Raw genomic sequence first — 21,347 nt, 5'->3', positions numbered from 1 at the left:
GTCTTGACAGGAACAACGCAGGCGCGTGGTGTACACTGCGATGAATTGGCGTGGCTGGCTCCACCTGCACCGGTGATGCTAAGGACCCCCAATATTTGGAATTGTATTTCACGGCCCTTTGCCAGTCCATACTTGACCACTCACAGCACACCCCCAATGATGGCGGTTGTTTGACCATACTTCACCACGCTGAGCAATGGGCGCCCGGGACCGGTTCACGGTATAACTCGCCGTTGCTTGTTCGCCTTGGCCGGGGAATCGAACTTGGGGGTCCACAGCACTGATACGCTAAACCTGCTGCGGTACCAACTTCGCCCCGTGAGAACGCGTGCCATCATCATCATCGTCATCGCCGTCATCGTCATCATCATCTAACACCGAACCACGATTGCCGTGCGGATGCAACCGGTGCCCCTTTGGCTGTCAGCTCTCTTCACTTTGGCCCCGGCGTGAGAGGATTTCATAGCGTCCCATTTGGTGGTCCCCATGTTTAACGTTGTGAAGATTACTTGTTCCGCGCTGTTGTTTTCCCCGCTGTGGGAGTTGACCCCCACTGCATACCAACAGGACCGTTGTTACAGTTTTACTCATTGATTTTGGGCGATTGTAGGGGTGGGGGCTTCTCTATAGGTGCACCTAGCCTGGCACAACCACCGTGGCGATGTCACCGCTACTTAGTGGCGAACGGCGGTTGTTGTTGTTGTTGAGCTCCCATAGCTGCCAACCCCTTATCAGTGCCCTACCTTACTACAGACAAATGCAGACCGTATTGATCACCCTGTGTCCCTTATAAATCTCAACGTTCATCCTACAAAGTCCACCGCAAGGGAGAAACACAAACAAATAGGCAAACATATATTTTTTGCCCGTATTGAAACGGCCGTACGCCGTACGGACCTAAAACTCGATTTCCCTGTACAAGAATACGGGGTGAGCCGTGTGGGTCGACAGCTTTGCCAACAGCCTGTCAAGTCTATACGGGGGATCTTTGTCTTTGGTGTGTTTGGGGAGCCTGAGGAATGGCAGCCCTACACTCGGAGTAATTTATTATCGCTGAGCATCGGGCGGTAATGAATTCAGCAGCCTTTAACAGTCGCAGTGAAATGCCCTCCCAAAAACAAACGAACACACAGCAAGCACACACACGTTGGTGCATGCAAAGATGCACTTACACACGCACGTATGCTTAACTTCTTTCGCACCGTACGTAGCCATAGCACGTAAACATCCGTAACAACTTTTCTCTTGGCACATCACGGGAAGGGGAGTGTCCGTAGAGTCAATGGTATAATAATAATAATGGTGATGCACGGAAACAGAGAGAGAGGACCGGGAAAGGGAACGGATGCCTGAACAGAAGTCCCTTAAACGGACAGAGAGGAGGGCACGGGTCAAGATGAGCAGCAGGAAGAGAGGAGGAACCCCAAGGAGGAAGGGGAGGAGGAGGAGATGGAATGACCGAGTCTGTCATCTAAATCACTCTAATTTGTCGCCCTTTTTTACACTTACGTCAAGTGCCTTGAGTGAAGGTGCTCCCTAAATACGAAATAAGATGTCGGGAATGAGAGGGGTGGTGCTGGTGGTGATGATGATGTGTGAGGAGGGAAGGGAGCAGTAGAAGAAAGAAGGTGCGAGCACCTATGAGCGGCACGACACAGCGGCGTCTGTTTTCACAGGAGGCGGGGCCAGAGGGGGAGGAGTCCAGAGTGGGGGTGGCCAAGCAGACGTCACGTGACTTACGGAAGGCTTGAACAGATTTAGCTATATGAGATACTCTATAAAAAAACAACTGTATTATGGATGATATTGGCCGCGAAAGCCTACGTGTTAAACCGTAAGGGATGCTGTCGGTACGTGTGTTGTTAGCGAGCGCCTATTGCCGTGATAGTGTAGGCCAGCTCGGAACGATGTGGCCAGGACCACACGTGATCATCTTTGACACACACACCGTAACCATGTTACAGTCCTCATTTTAGGCCGAGTCAACCTGAAAGAAACTCGTCACAATCAGGGACCACGCTGTTCGCCAGGATCGTTGCGCTGTCCCGCGGGCCACTGCGACACTTTGACGAGTCTGCGAAGGTGCAACGCCTTTACGCACACAAAGACAAAGATCCCCCGTGTATCCTTCACAGACTGTCGGGGCAAGTGCTGTTCGTGAGCACCGATGTGAAACCAGCACGCTGCACGAGGGGGATGGGTTGACAGCACCACGCCTGGCCGTCTTTGTCTCCTATAGCGGCGACGTTTTATTCATCGAGGCTGAGTCAACCTAGAGGAGGCCCAGGACCGGTTCGTAAATATTCGTCACTGATTTTTGTCATAAGTGGGAACTGTATGTATGTTGAATTTCTTTCACACCGTACGTAGCCAACCGTGTTAATCGGACGTGCGAACTGGGGTCGACGGGTTCGTAGGGCAGTGCGCTAACCACTGCGCCACCGCTCCTACAAACCCACACAAAGACAAAGATCCCCCGTATAGCATTAACAGACTGTATTGTCAAGTGCTCTTAGCAAGCACCAATGAAAGCCGGTACGGCATACGAGGAGGTGGGTGTCCAGCACCACGCCCGGCCGCCTTTGTCTCCCTAATGGTGACGTTTACACACCGCACCAGCTACTTATTTCAGACTGAGTCAACCTAGGGGAGCCCCACGACCGGTTTTAGACAATGTTCGCTCGTGTCGGCCGTGAGTGGAAATCGAACTCGGAGCAGAGCGCAGCGTGCACAGCATCACTGCCCCCCTGGCACACACGCGCACACAGACTCACATATCGCGTATACACACCCACACGCAGATGCGTGGCGGCATGCCCACCCACACAGCAGTGTCACGCGCGCACACACTGGGGGGGCACTGCTCTGGAGCCGATCTGTATGCAGACGACGAATGCTCGTGACTTATACTGCAGCGGCAGCAGCAGCCGTGGTCTAGGCAGGCAGCGCGGGTTGACGAGTGAATGCGTTGCGCCAGCGAGACAGGGGCAACCCAGTCACCACCACCACCACCAACATCGTCGTCATCATCTCAGCCTTCGTCCTCGGCTTTGCCAACGGTGGGTGATGAGCGTTTGCTGTGGAGCCTCGCGCCCGTTGCGCAGTAGCGAGCGACCCGCTGGGATGACGATGGCCAAACGCAGAACGCCGCGATCGCAGCGGGAGCGCTTGGAACGAGCGGCCCGCGGTGGTCGCAGATTCTGCGTCTTCTTACCCCCCCTCCCCGCGCCGCCGTGGTGCACGGGAACACGAATTTACTGCCGTGCTTTGGCGACCCGTTGAAAAATCGACGGCCGCTGCCGCTCTGTTTGCTGCTCCGCAGAGGGCATTCATTCGGGAGCAACGGGGACGTTAAGCGGAACGTGTGCGGAGTGCGGTTGCACGCAGGTGCCTGTGTGTGTATCTGGCTGTGAACGAGCGTGTACTTAAGTAACTATTTCTATACTTTTTTTGTGTGTATTATAAAGGGGTGGTAATGCATTGCGTATACTTTGAGTGTATTGCACGGTATTTGCTTGTATGTTTAAAAATGCGGAAAAAAAATTGTATAGAGTAAAATCTACGGATTGTCGTTCATACAAATGAATGAATTGTTTCAATGATTGGTGTGTGTACACCGCAAGAGACCGAGCATATTAATGTGGCGATGCTGCTGCTGCTGCTGCATTGGCTGTGGTGCCAAAGCGCAGCCAACAGTGAGAATCTCAACACGCTCAAAGTCAAGTGAAATCTCCCACTCAAAGCACCACCACTTGAATATTCAATGTAATAATAGAACATTAAAGCAAAATATATAAAACACTGTAAGCTTAAAATAAAATAAAATGTAGGGCCATTTTTCGTAGCGTGCGAAGAAAGCCCAGAGAGAGAGCTTCTGGGAGGCCCTTCTCGGGGGTATTTTGCCTACTCTTCCGAATTTGACCCGGAAAAAACTTGACGCTTCTTCGTCGTAGTAGCACACGTGCCACGCATGATAGTAATGTGCTCCGAAGAAGGGCCATTGCTCGAAACGTTGCTTCCTAGAAATTTTTTCCTTTTGAGGCCATGCGGTGTTATTGAGTTTTTTTTGGTTGCCGTTGTCCCAATTGAGTTTATTTTTGATTTGTCGACACGCGCGATGGCCCCGTTGTGCCGGTCGCCTGGCTAGCTTCCACGGAGAGATCCGTGCTGCTGCAGTGAGCAGAGGCAGCAGCAGCGAGCAGCAGCAACGAAACAAAGACGGCGACATTGCAGAGAACGAGCGCAGGGTCCTTGAGGAATATTGCACCACTTACAAAGGAGGTGTTTAAAAGGTTGCTTCAACGGAGTGTGAAGAACAGCTGCACGCGTGCGCGCGTGTGTAGGCTGTGTTGTATATTTTTACATTCATCCTTTTGGAAATCGTCTTTTGCGGCAGTTAATGCTCGCGGGGTAAGTTGATGGCGCGCGGAATTAAAGTGAAACGGTTCTGCGGCGTCGCTCACCATGGACGGAGCCGGGGTCCTTGAGCTGCCCGTTGAGGAATGCCCTTGCGGCAAATTAAAGTGGCACTGAATAAGGAACTTGCCGCGCGTGACAATCGCCAGGGAAGTGCATCCCAGGTACGTACAACTCCGCGTGGCATCGACGCGTACGATGTGATGAGTTGTAATTGGACGTCTACAACGTCGGATGGTGCCACCATAGCACCGGCCACTGACACGTCTAAATTTGTGTGTGTAAGGCTATTGTCTAGGGCTGCTTTGGAAATGTATTTGCAACGTGTTTAGACGCTTACCAGACATAGACACAGTGGCAATGGGCTGTCGTAGTCACCGCTCTGTGTAATATCCCATAACCATGAAACCCACTTCCTGCCATCATGATGCCGCCGTTAATATAATTGAGATTTGGCATCGCTTATCACCATTCACACCTCGATCGAGACATCATCATCATTAATGCAGTGCCACCGCCATCATCATCGTCATCACGGGCACACATCGTGCACACACTATTTGTTTCACCACGTTACGTATTCAGGCAACACGTTCGGCATTCTGCTCAGAGTGACGGCCAATCTGCAATGCACACCACGCAAAGGCCCACTTGTGTAGCGAGTCATAGGTGGAAAGTCCACATTCGCGTGATCATGACCTTGTTTTATATTTGTTGAGAACCTTTCACTCGACGCGTTTGACGCCGTTTAACACAACGGCGACGGGAGAACGATGTAGATGCCAGGGGTGTGCAAGGATTGAGGAATGGGTGACCGGGATAGAGGGGTACTTAGGGATCACCAAAGGGCAGGGGAGGGATGGGAAGGAGTGGAGGGGTGCGGGGAGGGAAGAGGAAGAGAATGGGAAACAGAGAAGAGGTGAGGCGTTAAGAGAGGAATGGAATGAAATGAAGGATGGAGGCTGCTCAATGTAGAGGGGAAGTTGATTTCAGTGGAGGGGTGCAAGGAGGAAAAAGTACCGTAAACGGGATTGGGCACAGGGAGAAGGAGGGACAGAGAGAGAGAGAGAGAGACGGAGAACATTGGAAATTCAGAGGACGAGAGGGGACATGGATGGAGACGAGAGAGGCAAGAGGTCATGGAGAGATGGAAAGACAAGCGTCAGGACTTTGAAAATATTCTTGGCCGAGAAATCCACCGAATCGGATTTTGCGTATCAACCCGATTTACACAACAAACCCTTCACAGCCGTCAGTATCACCGTTTCCTTACGAGGAAGACTACAATAGATGACGTTTCAGAACATGACCCTTCATAGCACGTCATTTACACATAGCTCTCTGAAGTTCAGTTGAGCTGAATAAGCTCCCAGCACACGATACGACTTGTAAACGCGTCAGAGAGTCGTATGGAACAACTGTGAAGACATACGGAGTTGGCGGTCCTGTTTAAAACTAAACTAAACGATTGTTTTTAACCAGGTAAGGCCCACTGAGCTATATAGCTCTTTTTCAGAAGCGACCTGGCCACGAATGATAGTGCAATGAAGTGGCTCAGCATGAGGAAATACTCTAAACGTGTGATGTTGATTCAAAATGTGGAGGGAAAAACCGGAGGACCCAGAGAAAAATGCCCGCGACAATGAGGAGAGAGACACAGCAACCTCCAAGTATAGAGCAGGCGTCAGGGTCGAGATCGAACCCACGAACCTCCTGTATACCAGGCGAGGTAGTTAACATCTCGTGAATGGGTCGCCGTGACCCACCGTCCCATCTGGGAGGGTTGCGGTGGGGGGGGAGTCTATGAAAAGAGCACCACTTTGTGTGAAATCAGCAGTGGTCATTTTATTATGAGAATGGTCCCAGCCATAGTAATGTCTAATTTCAAAGCCTAACTCTGGGCTGCCAGCGGAGATTAAATCAATCTTGACTTAAAGTTTTCGTGACTGAAGGAATTCATATTCTTTGGGTCTTTCGGTAAAGTCACGTAGATAGGTTCAAAGAAAATAACAAAAAAATAACAAAAAACTACGACGTTTCGATCGCAACACAAGCGTCCGTCATCTTCCTGATGAGATGTGACGACCCCAGCAGATTCCCATATACATCCATATATTATATTACGATGCATGTGTCATCTTCGTGATGACGAAAGCTTGTGTTGCGATCGAAACGTCGTAGTTTTTTGCAATTTTTTGTTATTTTCTTTGAACCTATCTTAAAGTCTTAAAGTCACTTTATTGTCAAGTGTGTTACATGCATGACATACAACACAGATGAAATTACAGTCCTCTCTCTTGGTCCCACGGTGCAACCAAGCAATTAAAAAATTAATCACAATTAACAGACATAAATAAACAATAAACAATCGGCGATCAACACAAGATAAATAATCAAAAATGTAATAAACTTAAAATAAACAACAGTCAAGAATTTTTAAAATGTAAAATATTATTTTACGTGACTTTACCGAAAGACCCAGAGAATATGAAATTAACACGGTTAAATGGTAACCGTGCAACTCCGTAATTGCTTTACCCACACCACTTCTGGCTGAAGGCCATCCACTAGCGAGACCTCTAAGGGATGCCTCTCTTGAGGTTCTTTGGCCCACTCGTGTCCGAACGCGAAGACACTCTGCCGCTAAAACCGCAACCCTGGATTCGTACGCAAGCCCCTTCCGGCTCGCTCCGCGGTCTCGTGCGAAGACGTGCGGACTCGTGTTCTTCCGCGTCGCCCAACACCCCGCGCGTTGCGAACGTGGCGGCGAAACTTGAAGGTCATTCGTTCGCCGTTCATTATTTTGTCGTAAAAAAAAATCGGGGCCCGGTGCTGGCGTGCAATTTATTACCCATCCCTTGTTTCCCTACCTCGCGTCGCTCCCATCTTGCTCCCCCCCCCCCCCCGGCACGTAACGGTCTCCTCCAAAATGCTGCCTCTTGCCACGCGTGCACCCGCGTCCCATCGGCGCTTGATACAACGCCTGCATCGAAGGCAAAGGTGCAGCCCTGCTAGCGCTCGCTCACGCCAATTGCTGGCTGAATGTGCTTCCACTGCAGCGAGCTAAAGAGGGCCCAAACCCCTCCACCCATTCCCACCAGAGGATATTTCGGCCTGCCCTCCAACGCTGAGCAGGCGTCTTGGAAGAGGTGGCATTACCCACGTTTTACCCCACCACACCACTGTCGAGAACTCATGTAAACTCCCGAGTGGACAGAGATGAATTGTGGGTTGTGTCGGGGGGGGGAGGTGGGATTTTTCCTAGATGACACGTCAACATCAGCTTGTTACCCACTCGTATGTGCTGGAATTGGCCTTCGTTCTCCATCGTAGGATCCTCTGACAAGCTGTTGAGGTCTTTTCGTCCTCCACCTGGATTACATTTTAAAAAATCATAATTTCAAGTTCACTTGTTGATTCTAGATTTGAAGCTTTCGTGACTGCAAGGATTCATACTCTTGGGTTTTTCCGGTAAAGTCACGTAGGTAAAATATAATAATAATAATTAATGAGAAAAACTAAATGAAATCACGACGTTTCGGAGGCAACACAAGTCTCCGTCTTCAGGTGGGACCGTCACAGCCAAATTTACTGTATCAAGTGATACAGTAAGATCTGGTCTCTTGGATTTCTCTTCACTTGATACAGTAAATTTGGCTGTGACGGTCCCACCTGAAGTCGGAGACTTGTGTAGCCTCCGAAACGTCGTGATTTAATAAAGTTATTTTCATTTATTATTATTATTATTATTTAATTGTATTATTATTATTATTTTACCTACGTGACTTTACCGAAAAAACCTAAGAGTTTTCACATTGTTGAACCGAGGCACGAGCCTACGCATGCGGAATGGTGGCTTACCTAACTACACCTTGACACCGATGTAATACGTAGAAAGGCCGGAGGCTTCTGACGAAAGTTACTCCGGTGAATATATTTTCGGCCCAGACATTTCTGTGCGGTCGTGTGGCCTCACCTGGCAGTCGCGTCGACAACGATGGCTTTGCGTGCCCGTACACCACGGAGGGGCGGGGGTGAAATGCCAAAGCAGCCTCTACAAACACACAACACGCAATAATTATGGTCCACACACTTTTTCTGGCATAAGGTATTCCAACGGGTTTAAGGTAATTTTGGGGTGCCGATTCCAAATCTGGCATCACATCAGGTTTTTGAGATATAAAATATTGCATTTTCAATAAAAACTGCAGAAGAAAAATATTAAATAAATGTGGATATCTATATAAAATGATATTATAAATACACTATCCTAAAAATACAGAACCATATTTTAACACTAAGCAGTCACTGACTCGCAACAACTCGCAATCATAAGTGACAGAGTTAATTTCGGGTAAAATCAATGAAAATGGGGTATGCCGATAGCATAAAAATGAGATGTGATAGAGCAAATCTGAGATCAGATTTGGAATCAGCACCCTGAAATTAGTCTAAAACAGCTGTAAAAGTCCAGGCCAGAATTTTTTTTGTTGACCAGTGTAATGCATCAAGATTGAAGCAGATCTCAGAGGGCTCTTGAGAAATGACGGCGAGGTAGGTTTCAATTAATTGACCGCGGCTCACAAATGTTCACGTCGAATTATGCTGCCAACACGCGAAGACAAAAAAAAATCACCCTCAACTTGCTTCCCCTGCGTGTGAAATCCTATTACTGTGATGATATTAAGGCAACGTCTGAACACCGGATTTAAATGCAACTTCCATTTAATCAACATCAATTAAATAATAATTTTCAAATTTTGATTAGAGGCAAGCGCTGTGTAGCTCTGGGAAATGATTTTCAATTAAAACTTGATAGGATATTTTTTTTTTCTGGTGAAACATAATTTTCTTTTTTGCTGTGGCAATGATAATAATGTAAACCCTCAATTAAAAAAATAAATCCTCATGGCATGACGAGGATGCCTTGCAACGTCACGTAGCCAATATCTTCATCACTAGGCGAGTAATGTGTTGCCTCTCCAACTGAAGCCAGTGGAGGGAACGGAGTGTTGGGGTGACGTGGTCTTGGGTGCAGGTGACAAGTCTGACAGTGACATTTTTAATCATATTTTAGATTTATATCTGGGGAGTTTCGAGGTGAGAGACGCGGGGGGGGGGGGGGGGGTGAGGGACACGGGGTGAGGGACTTTGCGTAGCCAACCGTGCCAATCAGAGGTGCCGGATAGGACAGCAAACTAAACATGGGGACGCCGTACAGGGGAGGCTTGCAGAAGTGGGTGAGGTTCACAGCGGCAGCTGGTGTTAGGAAATTATTGATGTGGGTGGCAGTTGCGCTGCTGGAGGTGTGAGGTCGTGCAGAGTTGAGAGATCTGTGGGAAGGTAATGAGAGCTCGGGATCAATAACAAATGCAAAGTTTGGCGCCTGTGCAAGTTTTGTAGGTGGACGCTCAAACTGGGTTCCCGAACGGGGCAATTTTTTGTTGCCGACGACGGGAACCTCTGTGACATTGCCGTAGTGTCGCGCGTACAATTTCCTCGAACTCGAAGCAATCCATTCTTACACGCATGGCGCCACGCACGTTCGTACGCACGTGGGTATCGAGAGCCGGCAATCGATTTTAATCGATGCCTCGACTCCGCCGTTACGCGGTGCCTCAATCGTCATCGCCACCACCGTCCGTCACGATCCTCCGCTCGCCGCGCTCGGGGAGTCCCGGATTCAACACCGCGGAATCTCGGCCGTGGTCATTCAGTGCTCTGGCGCAGCAATTCGTGTGTGTGCCCTCCTCCCGGAGCCAACCCCTCGGGTGTTGCTGTGGAACACGTCGTCGTTGTTGTTGTTGTTGTGTTGTTGTTGTTGTGTTGTTGTTGTGGTCACTCGAGGGAACCCTCCTCGGAGGCTCCGCGATGGTCAAGTGTTCGTTTGCTAACAATCGAACGAAACTTCCACAGCTGAGCACTGTTGTATGTTATTTTTTAAACCCCGGGGGCGATATGGCGTAAGGCGCGGTGGTTATGGGTCCATTTGGCTTGAATATAAACGTTTTGAGAAAATTGTTCCAATTTATGTAGCATTCACAGTAATATTTGGAAGAATGTAAACAACCAGGTGGGGTGTTGACTGTTGTGTTGGTCGACTGTCTGTAATTGTATTGCATTGTAGTTCAAAGTTTACTATGTTTGCCTGGTGGCTGCATAGGCAACATCATAGCTGTGTAGTCATCGTTGCAGCTGCATTATCATCATCAACTACAATAGCAGCAGCATCAACTGCATTCGAAATCATCAGCTTCATTGTGACATCATCACCATCATAACCGCCACTTTCACAATGATCGTCATCAGCAGCAGCAACAGCAGTCGTATCGTCCCTCCATGATCCATCAAATGAGCACCATTTGGTGGGAATTGAACGTTGGTTGTGTCGAGGTGACCTACCTTGGTCATGTGGACAGTGCTGCCAAAGGAGAAGTCCATTGATCGATGCTTAAACAAAAAAGACGCATGGAGCCACTTTGTATTGTGTCCGATTACTCTCAAACGGAACTCACCCGAGGTTTTGTGGATAAATGAACGTATTGGTGGCACACAGGTGCAGCATAACACACCGGTCCTCAAAAAACAGTTTAAAATCAGAATTTTTACCGACATTCGCCTCCCGGCTGCTTCAACATCACGAAGAATTATTTTCGACGCACCACCCCGCAAGGTTTTTCTGACCGGGGTTTGCGAATCGTGCCCACGTGCCCCCCACGTACCCACCACGTGCCCACGTGCCCCCCACGTACACACCACGTGCACACGTTCACACGTGCCCCCCACGTGCCCACCACGTGCACACGTGCACACGTGCCCCCCACGTGCATCGCCCCCGCGCGGCGCCCTCGGAACATTTCCCCCCATTTAGCAGGCAAAAGGTGAAGGTGCAACCCTGCAACTTGCTTGCCTGCGACACTGCTGGCAGAAGGACCTCCAAGGGAGGAAGCTCTAGAGGGTATTATCGTGGATGTCTGTTGAACTTCTTTCGCACAGTACGTAGCCAACCGCGCTAATCGGAGGTGTGGAGGAAGGTAAATAAACTAAACACAAAAATCAGTTCTGAAGCCTACTCTTCCACACTGGTTGGACGTTTTGTATATATATGTTATTTCAACCGCTGTAGAATTCCCTAATCAAGTGATATCACATTCCAAATCTTTATAAAACGATGTATATTGTATTCATATTCTTAGGTTTTTTCGGTAAAGTCACGTAGGTAAAACATCAAAATTAATAAAAAATAAATAAAATAAAACAAAAATCACGACGTTTCGGAGGCAACACAAGTCTCCGTCATCAGGTGGGACCGTCACAGCCGGATTATTGTATTTTCACAAAATCGCCACTCGTTTCATTTATCCCGAGTCCACCTGTTACGGAATCCTCGGTCGACGTTCGACCGAGGATTTTAATTCACAACCTCCACGATTGGGAGCCGAGCGTGCCAACCACAGCTGCCCTCGGGCCCAATGCAGGTGAACCGCGCCGGATGAATTATAATTAATCCCGTAAATTTCTTGTTCCTTGGCAATACACGTGTCGCCATTGCCTGCAGGGAATTTCGAATGCAAGAGCTTTCGCGTTTGCAAGGGACTCCAGTGGCATCATTTGTGAATAATTGCTGCAGAGATATGTTCCACCGCTCGCAGCGAATCTCCCGCGACCATCGTTAGTCGCGTGTCCTCGTCGCTCGTTGGGGCTGTAATCTTGATGCGTGATTACGAACACAACGCGGCCCGAGGTGGCACGGTGGGTGCCCGCAGGAGTCCCATCGTGGTCCCGTCAGACCCTCTTGAGCCAGCACTGCTGAGACCCCCCCGGGGTTTTAATTCAGGCGGCCACAAATAAACAAGCCTCTCTTTTTCGTCCCGGCTGATCGCTGTTGAAGTTTGTCTGCATTGGCATTTTCTGGCGCCTTTCCCTGGCGATCTGAAGCTCTGCTGACTTTCCAGGAATTTAATTTGTTTTATGTCACCACTGCAGTAGCATAATTGGGATATAATTGGTAATTAAAAACAGCGCAGTGTGTATATTTTTTATGGGAATGCCACTGTACGCTATTTGGAGTGTTTCACTGCCAACTAGAGTCGCCACACAAACGCTTTCCGTATTTTTCACATTTAAAGGAATTGCACGGCCCCTCCATCGTGGGGCTCTCTCGGGTCGTGCCGCACGACGTCCGACGTTTCACTCCCCCCCCCCTCCGTCCTGTGAGAGCTCCGTCGGAGTCCCTGCGGAGAGATTTCCAGCACGGCTGCAAAACCCCTTCCACGGGCCTTTAGTAAGGGATTCCATTGTTGGCGTTATTTTTATTTTTTCATATAATTCAAGCGTTGTTTTTGTTGTTGTTGCAAATATTCCATTCGTGTGGCGCTGCAGCGAGAGCATTTCACTGACGATCGAAGACTGCAAGTTCGAGTTTGAGGGTCCACTCAACCCAAGTTCAAGTTCAAGTTCATTTATTAGGTATAGCTCTGTGAGCCATTCGACCCATCAGTCAATAAAATGAGTTCCACTTTGCGCGTGGTTGGTCTGCAGAAGGTAGTGCTGCAAATATCCTTGTTGCACTATACTTCTATGCTCACACACCTACGCTCCCCGCCTCCACCTGCACTGAAGACCCTCGTGCAAGTGCGGTCAATCGCCGACAGCGTCCCAGAAATTCGTGGCGCCTCTCTGCGGAAGCCCCAGACTCGCTCCCCAGCCTGGACGTGAACACAGCGCGTTGCTGATCACCCTGCCGTGCAAAAGAGGAACCCGTACGACCCGCTCGTCGAAAGCCCTCGCCCCGCAGTGGATTGACAATGGGCCGAGCGAGCACGAAGGGCTACCGGTGGAGATGAGCATTGCCACGCAATTATTCGAACGCTGAGATGGCTAGTCCTGTAGCTCAGACAACAGAATTTAACTATTCTGTTGCGTGGATGAATGAAAACTGAATAGGCAAGATTTCGTAAATAATTGCAATGGTTTTTTGTTGTAAGTACTACTCTGACTTTTCCGGGCCCTTCCGTTTTTCGCACGTTTCTGATTGCCCAATTTCGCACAGAAAGTGAGCGCACTATCCTTTTGAACGGATGTTCAGCCGGATTCGTATATCACGAGCTGAGATAATCTTGCAAAGAGTGTTCTGTTAAATGTTGTTAAAAATGGCAATTATTTACCCAGGCAGAAAAGCCTTGGCGAGTCTTGTGGTTTTTATCCAGGACGGTCCTGCATTGGGGATATTTGGCAAGTGTCACTAATGAGCGTCTGGAGGACCTGGAGAAATCCCACACAGAGAGAGCGGGGGGGGGGGGTTAAAACCACCAGCCCTTCCACCTTCAGTCCATCTCGCAGCCCCACGCCTACAACACATAGCAAACTCAAGTCGTGTTCGCACATCCAAGTTTCTATGCCTGCCAGGGTCAACCCTGCTCAGCTCTGAGAACCGACGAGGAGGCTCGGTCCATCCGTGACGCTTTGCGCAGAACACAACTTGACAACTCCCGCAAGAATTGCAATATTTACGCGAAACAGGGAGCCCATTGTCAAATAGCCAAGGCAAGTTTCCACGCGTGGTGTTTCTCTTTATTAAATTACAAATGTGATTTCATAATCTGCCGAGGTTTTAGACGGGGAGACGTTCGTGGTTTGGCAGATTATTAGAAACTTCGTGTGGGCTGGTTGCTGCCGATGCCAACCAATCTCAGCGGGTTCACTCCCGCACAGCTTGCAATTTTCTCTCCGTTACTATTTACTACCACATGAGAATACGCGTGTTGTGTTGTTTCTAATTTTCGCTCCGTAACATTAATCTTACGCGCAAATGTTGCGTTTGTTTAACTGGAAGCGCCTGCTGCTTACCCGAATATGGCGTAGGTGCGTGCAGATGGAGCTAGGAATTGAATGGGAGAATCGGGGTAAGAAACTTGGAAGTCCGGAGTAGAACGTGATAAGAAAGCAACGCAGGGGAGTTGATTATGAATTAATATGAAAGTTAAAGGTGCAGCCCTGCAATTGCTATTGTCACTGGTGGCAGCAGGGCTTCCACTCCAGAGGGAGAGTTAGGGGCAGCTATGGGGAGGCTATTTAGTGGACTATTTCACGCTGGCCAGACATCTTGACGTTCGCCTGTGGTGAACCGATGATGACTGCTGTGTGCACAGAGACGAGAGGCAGGTGAGGGATGGGATTTAAGAAACTTGCATCGTTTTAACCGCTACGCCGGCAGATCGAACCGGTGACCTTTGGATTGCAAGTCCAGTGTGCTAACCTGTACCCTACAGCATCACAGAGTGATGTGGTGTCAGGGTGGCGAGATGTTAACTACCTCGCCTGGTGTACAGGAGGTTCGTGGGTTCGATCCCAACCCTGACAACTGCTGCTGTATATTTTGACGTTTGCGTGGCTCTCTCCACGTGGTCGTATGGATTTTTCTCCGGGTCGTCCGGTTTTCCCCTCCACATTTTTAATCAACGTGTGCGTTGAGAGTATTTGTCTGCTGTACATTTCCACGTGATGAGCCTACTTCATTGAGCTATCATTTGTGGCCAGGTCGCTTCTGAAAAAGTGGTGACCTTACCTGGTAGAAACAAAAAATGTTTAGTATAGTGTCATATATGTGCCTGGCACAACCGCGTATCAAGCAAGCGAACAGTGCAGCCGGGAGCGTCATTTGAATTCACATTGTGTGCATGCGTTCGCATTTTGAAGCGACACTGAAAAACTGACACTTATCTTCGGCAGTGTCAGATGGCATGCATATTTCACAAGGCACATGGAATATTAAAAATGCGTTTCCCCCCCCCCCTTGTTGTCATTATCACTGATCGTATTCTAATTGTGCTATTGGAGTCATGTCAAATGCAGATCCTGCTGGAACAGCCGCAGTTGGCACCTTGAGCTCATGAAAAAACTGTGTAGATTTCCATCGCCTCGTGGGGAATTGAGAGAAAATATGAGATCCACTCCCCTCCCCCCCGCTTAGCACTCCTTCTGAGGTCACTTCATTAGGCCTGTCTCACAAGTGGCACCCACCTCTCTCCTTCACGCGCTGTGAAAGAGTGCTTCACCATCTGTCAGTCACCTCGGAGGTAAAGGTTCAGCCCTGCAATGTGCTTGCTCGCGCCACTGCTGGGAGAAGGGCCTCCGCTAGAGGCGAGTTTTAGACAGGCTCACGAGAGGGTACGTTGGCCTACTCTTCTTTCACACTGGCCAGGGGTCTTAGAAGAAGTGGGGAGTTCATCTTCTTGGTTCTTTCGGCAAAGTTACGTAGAAGAGAAATAATAAAATACAAATTATAAAACATAATAGAATACAATTCTCACGACGTTTCGGCCACAACGCAAGCTTTCGGAAAGACAGCATTCGGGCGCTGTCTTTCCGACAGCCCTGTTCTTCACCTGAGGACGGCTGCTTGCGTTGTGGCCGAAACGTCGTGAGAATTGTATTTTATTATGTTTAATTTTTTATTAATTCTGCCAGACTTGATGCGTCGTAAAAAAGGCAGCCTAAATAAAAGTCGGCCTTCGAGTAACAACGACGACGTCCCTGCCTCCCCCACACTCCCCCCTTCGCAAAAACCCCAAACCCCGTCTCTTTCAAGCTGCCGCTCGGTACCCGGGGCGGCATTTTGCGTTATCTGGGGTGGGTGCGGGGTGGGTTTGTAGGTGGGGTGTGGGTCGGTTTGTGGGTGGGTGTGGGTGGATGTGGATGGATGTGGCTGGATGTGGGTTGGTTTGTGGGTGGGAGTGGGTGGATGTGGGTGGGTGTGGTGTGGATGTGGGTGGGTGTGCTGTGGATGTGTGGGTGGGTGTGGGTGGGGGTGGGTGTGGGTGGGTGTGGTGTGGGTGTGGGTGGATGGGTCTGGGTGGGTGTGGGTGAGTGGGTGTGGATGTGTGTGGGTGTGGATGTGTGTGGGTGTGGTGTGGATGTGTGGGTGGGTGGATGTGGGTGGGTGTGGGTGGGTGTGGGTGGGTTGGGTGTGGGTGGGTGTGTGGGTGGATGTGGGTGGGGTTTGTGTGGGGTGTTGGTGGGTGTGGGTGGGTGTGGGTGGATGGATAGGGTGTGGGTGGGGTGTAGGTGGGTGTTGGTGGGTGGATGGGTGTGTGGTGTGGGTGGGTGGATGGCTGGGGTAGTGGATGGATGTGTGTGGGTGTGGGTGGGTGTGGTGTGGGTGTGGGTGGATGGGTGTGTGGTGGGTGGGGGGGGGTGGGTGTGGGTGGGTGTGGGTGGGTGTGTGGTGGGTGTGGTGTGGGTGGATGGGTGTGGGTGGGTGTGGGTGGGTGTGGGTGAGTGGGTGTGGTGTGGATGGATGTGGATGGATGGGTGTGGGTGGGTGTGGTGTGGGTGTGTGGTGGGTGTGGGTGGGTGTGAGTGAGTGGGTGTGTGGTGGGTGTGGTGTGGCTGGGTGTGTATGGATTTGGGTGCTGACTGGCCAAGCCAATCGGGTGACTGCGGCTCCACTTCACCCCCCTCCTCTCTCTCTCTGCCTGCGGAATGCCGCGGGGCTGGGCTGACCGGGCCGCCCCCCCCCCCCGACTCGGGCAGGAACAACTCTCTGATTGCCGTCATTACAACAGCGCTCACCGCACACACAACACACACACACACCCCACGCACACGCAACACAATCAGCAGTGCGCAGGGTGTTTTTTGTTTGGAGCGGGGCAGGGGGTGATCGCCTCTCTCTCCTCTCTCTCTCCTCGTTCTTCTTCTGTTGTTGGCGGATTTTCGCGTCCAAGCCAGCGGGCTCTCGCCAGCGCAATCTACGTGTAGGCTGCTGCTACTGCTGCTGTTATTGTTGTGAAGACGACGCTTTTTGGCGGTTCGCTCCCGACACCTCGCACAGTGATTTTTTGTCTTTGGGCCTCGCCGCAAGTTGCCAAGGTAAGGAGGAGCAGGAGGAGCAGGGGATGGCGCCGAGATGGATTGAGATTGGGTGGAGCGGTGCGGAGGGGCGAGAGACCACAGCAGCATGACTTCTATTATTGGTGATGCAGAGTTGAGATGAACAATGGACACTTGATGGGGTGTGGGAGGTTTTTTTTGTGCCTATTGTTGCAATGTAACGTGTCCGATGACTCTTGATTTTAAAAAGATTTTTGTTTTGTTCTAACCGGCCCGTGTTGTCGGGAGCGACGTTGAAGCCGGCTTTGCGCTCTCTCTGTCCCCGCTGTCTGGCCGACGACGTTTCGGGCTCCGCACCTCGTAGTGGCCGCTACGCAGTTCTCGGGTTCGACCTCCCCCGCTCCACAGCGCAGCGCCACTGACGAATATCCGAGATGTCCACCCATAGCTGTCCACCCACAGCAGTCAACCCATAGCTGTCCACCCATAGCTGTCAACCCATAGCAGTCAACCCATAGCTGTCCACCCATAGCTGTGAACCCACAGCAGTCAACCCATAGCTGTCCACCCATAGCTGTCCACCCACAGCAGTAAACCCATAGCAGTCAACCCATAGCTGTCCACCCATAGCTGTCCACCCACAGCTGTCAACCCATAGCAGTCAACCCATAGCTGTCCACCCATAGCTGTCAACCCATAGCAGTCAACCCATAGCTGTCCACCCATAGCTGTGAACCCACAGCAGTCAACTCATAGCTGTCCACCCATAGCAGTGAACCCATAGCAGTCAACCCATAGCTGTCCACCCATAGCTGTCCACCCACAGCAGTAAACCCATAGCAGTCAACCCATAGCTGTCCACCCATAGCTGTGAACCCACAGCAGTCAACCCATAGCTGTGAACCCACAGCAGTCAACCCATAGCTGTCCACCCATAGCTGTCCACCCATAGCTGTGAACCCACAGCTGTCCACCCATAGCAGTCAACCCATAGCAGTCAACCCATAGCTGTCCACCCATAGCTGTGAACCCACAGCAGTCAACCCATAGCTGTCAATCCATAGCAGTCAACCCATCGCTGTCCACCCATAGCAGTCAACCCATAGCTGTCCACCCATAGAAGTCAACCCATAACTGTGAACCCATAGCAGTCAACCCATAGCAGTGAACCCATAGCTGTCAACCCATAGAAGTCAACCCATAGCAGTGAACCAACAGCAGTCAACCCATAGCAGTGAACCCATAGCTGTCAACCCATAGCTGTCAACCCATAGCTGTCCACCCATAGCTGTCCACCCATAGCTGTCAACCCATAGCTGTCCACCCATACAAACTTATTCTTGTATAGGAAAACTGAGTTTTCAGGTACATAAGCGTACAGCCGTTTCTATACGGGCAAACACAAACATATAATGTGTCTTTGTGTTTCACCCTTGTGGTGATGGGACTTTGTAGGATGCACGTTGAGATTTCCAAGGGGCACGAGGTGACCAATAAGGTCTGAATTGGTCTGTGATAAGGGGGGTTGGCAGGTATGAATATGCGATGTGTCAAAACATCGCCGAGCGTGGGGCTGGCCACCCCAGCCCCCTGGTGTGTGCCACAGTGCCGGTAGCCTTCATAGGTCGCTTGCTACTCGCTAAGAGCAATTTGCCCCCCAAACAGTCCGTGAAGGCTACACCGGAGGGGGATCATTGTGCGCGTGTGTGGGGGTGTTTCCCGATGGAGAATTCGTGTTTTGTGATAACAAGCAAAGCACATCGTGAAAATGGTTTCCTGAAAAAAAAATGTTATCTTAACTTGGCAGGGCATCGAGAGGGGTGTGTGGGGGAAGTGTGTGTGTGTGTTTGCTTTAAAGTGAGTGAAACAAAAAGTAACACCGATAAAGGCGTGATAATAAATCGTGGGCAAGGGTGCAGCCCTGCAATTTAGCTTTCTCGTGCCGCTTCTGGTGGAAGGGGCCCTCGGATTGCGAGGGCTGTAAGAGACGGGCTGTTTAGGGCCTGCTCGTGCCACCAGGCCGAGACGTCTTGCAAGACGCGTGCTGGTCACCCTGCACTTTCCTCCAGCAAAGGTGCCACGAAACTGCGGTAAACACCGTTCATTCTGCTGCTGACGCTGCTGGGTGGACGGAGGGGGAGCGATGTTTAAAATAAATTCCTGCTCCATTATTTCAAACTGCTGCGCGCGTCAAGGGAGATGAAAACCAGCTGCGCTCATTATTCCAGCACCGTGGCATCTTCCACCACGCAATTTCATCGAGCTCGCGATTAAATGTGCAGACTAACTTTGACTTTTCGGGTCATTCACCTGATACAGCTAACGTGCTGTGACGGTTCCACCTGAAGACGGAAGCTTGTGTTGCCTCCGAAACGTCGTGATTTTTATTTTTATTTTACTTTTATAAATTTTAGTTTTAATTTTTTACCTACGTGACTTTACCGAAAAAACCTAAGAATATGAATTTTCGGGTCATGTTGCCTACCCCCACCACCCCCCCCCGCAAGCATTTTCTTGTTACAATTCCACAGGGAGGCTGCTGCGAACGAGCGGCGAATTCGCGGGCACATTACGTGCGTGTACGTAAATTGTATTCCGCGGAGCGCCGAGGTGACGTGCGTGCCCAGCAGTGTTAAATATTGAGAAGAAGTTTAAAAAAAAATAGATTAAGCTGAGCGGCGTGTGCCCATTGTGTTCAGAAAATCATTGCTGGAGCGTGAGATTGAGTGGAGTGGATTACTTGCAGCAACACCATTCTTATTATGGTCCATTGCTAGATTTCCTCCAGCAGGGACGAGACATTGCTTGCGCTGTTTGTGTGTCCGTCACCTGATTTACCAGACCACATCAACAGCCCTTTATCAAGATGCCACTTTGTTTGGCGATGCTGCTGCAGCTTCTGCTGCTGCTGTTGCTTTGGCGATGGTGCACAGGCGCAAATGACCACAAAAACTCAACGCCATCTCGTCAACATCGCTGTTGCCTTAAAAATATATAGAAATCTGTGACGTTTCAGGAAATGGCCCTTCTTCATGGCACGTGAGCGTTTGTGCGCTATGCAGAAGGGTCATTGCCAGAAACGTCGCCGATTACATATGTCCTTGCTTTTGAAGGCCACAGCTTTGTTAACAGGTGTGTTGAGTTCTTTGCCATTGTACGAGTAGGATGAAGGGCTTCCGCGCACTTGATCGGTCACGGGGCTCGTTGGACCGCGCTCCACGCTGGTGACCGCGGGTTGGCGGCAGGCAGGGACCGGTTTTGGATATCGCTCGCCACTGATGTTGGCCGCGGGGCAGACATCAGACGCAGTCTCTCGGCAGGTTCGTGCCGCTGTGCTGCTGGTTACCGTGGCCCCCCCCCCCCCCCAGTAGACAAGCAACGCTGGACCCCCAATGTATTCCATGCGTGTAATCGGAGTAATATCTTGAGACGACAAACCAATGTAGAACTTCGATTTAAAGCTTTCGTGACTGCAGGGATTCATCTTCTTGGTTCTTTCGGTAAAGTCACGTAGAAGGGAAATAATAAAATATTAAAAATAAAACATAAAGTTTAACCTTTCTTTTCTTATTTTCCTTCTATTATGTTTTATTTTTATTATTTTATTATTTCCCTTCTACGTGACTTTACCGAAAGAACCAAGAAGAACAATGTAGAACTCTCGCAGAGCGGTGCTTCAGCCCGCGTTAGGAAACGGTCCGCAGAAGGAGACGGCACAGAACTGCTCCTGAGATTCATCTTCTTGGTTCTTTCGGTAAAGTCCCGTAGAATGGAAATAATAAAATAATAAAAATTAAACATAATAAAATAATTATCACGACGTTTCGGCCACAGTTGGAGAACAGGTCTGTCGTGAAGACAGAGTATGCTCCTGAGATCTTTTCAAGTCGCTTCTGATCCACACACAAGGGGGGGGGGAGGGGCGGGTCAGATCTTTCCCACCCGCCTTGCTACAAAGAGTCACGCTCGGTGCACGGCATTCGAACCGATATGTTAAATTGTCGAACTTTTGTGCAAAACTGATTTTAATATGGTGCTCGTTGTGTGGAGTCATCGGTGATGAAGTCTCTAATCGCCACCTCGCTGCACTTGAGAAC

The 21,347-nt window shown here is 50.0% G+C and overlaps 1 protein-coding gene across 4 annotated transcripts in view; it reads left to right on the top strand.

Moving 5' to 3' along the window:
* LOC133350303 (uncharacterized) overlaps positions 1 to 21,347 on the top strand; it is a 72,535-nt gene that overhangs the window by 10,522 nt on the left and 40,666 nt on the right. For 2 of the 4 annotated variants that reach the window (XM_061564545.1, XM_061564503.1), the window contains exon 1: positions 2,927 to 3,059. The exons of 1 other annotated variant lie outside the window; for it this stretch is intronic. In XM_061564545.1, coding sequence (XP_061420529.1) covers positions 2,964 to 3,059 — 96 coding nt within the window. In that variant the 5' untranslated portion in view covers positions 2,927 to 2,963. Of the gene's footprint in view, positions 1 to 2,926; positions 3,060 to 16,992; positions 17,290 to 21,347 lie in introns of those variants that run through there. One more of the 4 variants, XM_061564535.1, reaches the window with a different exon arrangement.

This window comes from Lethenteron reissneri, chromosome 4 (genome assembly GCF_015708825.2).
Source record: "Lethenteron reissneri isolate LAM-NWPU_2019-01 chromosome 4, ASM1570882v1, whole genome shotgun sequence".
NCBI classification, from domain to species: domain Eukaryota; kingdom Metazoa; phylum Chordata; class Hyperoartia; order Petromyzontiformes; family Petromyzontidae; genus Lethenteron; species Lethenteron reissneri.
Note: the sequence above shows the minus strand (reverse complement) of the source record. Positions and strands in the feature narration are given on the sequence as shown.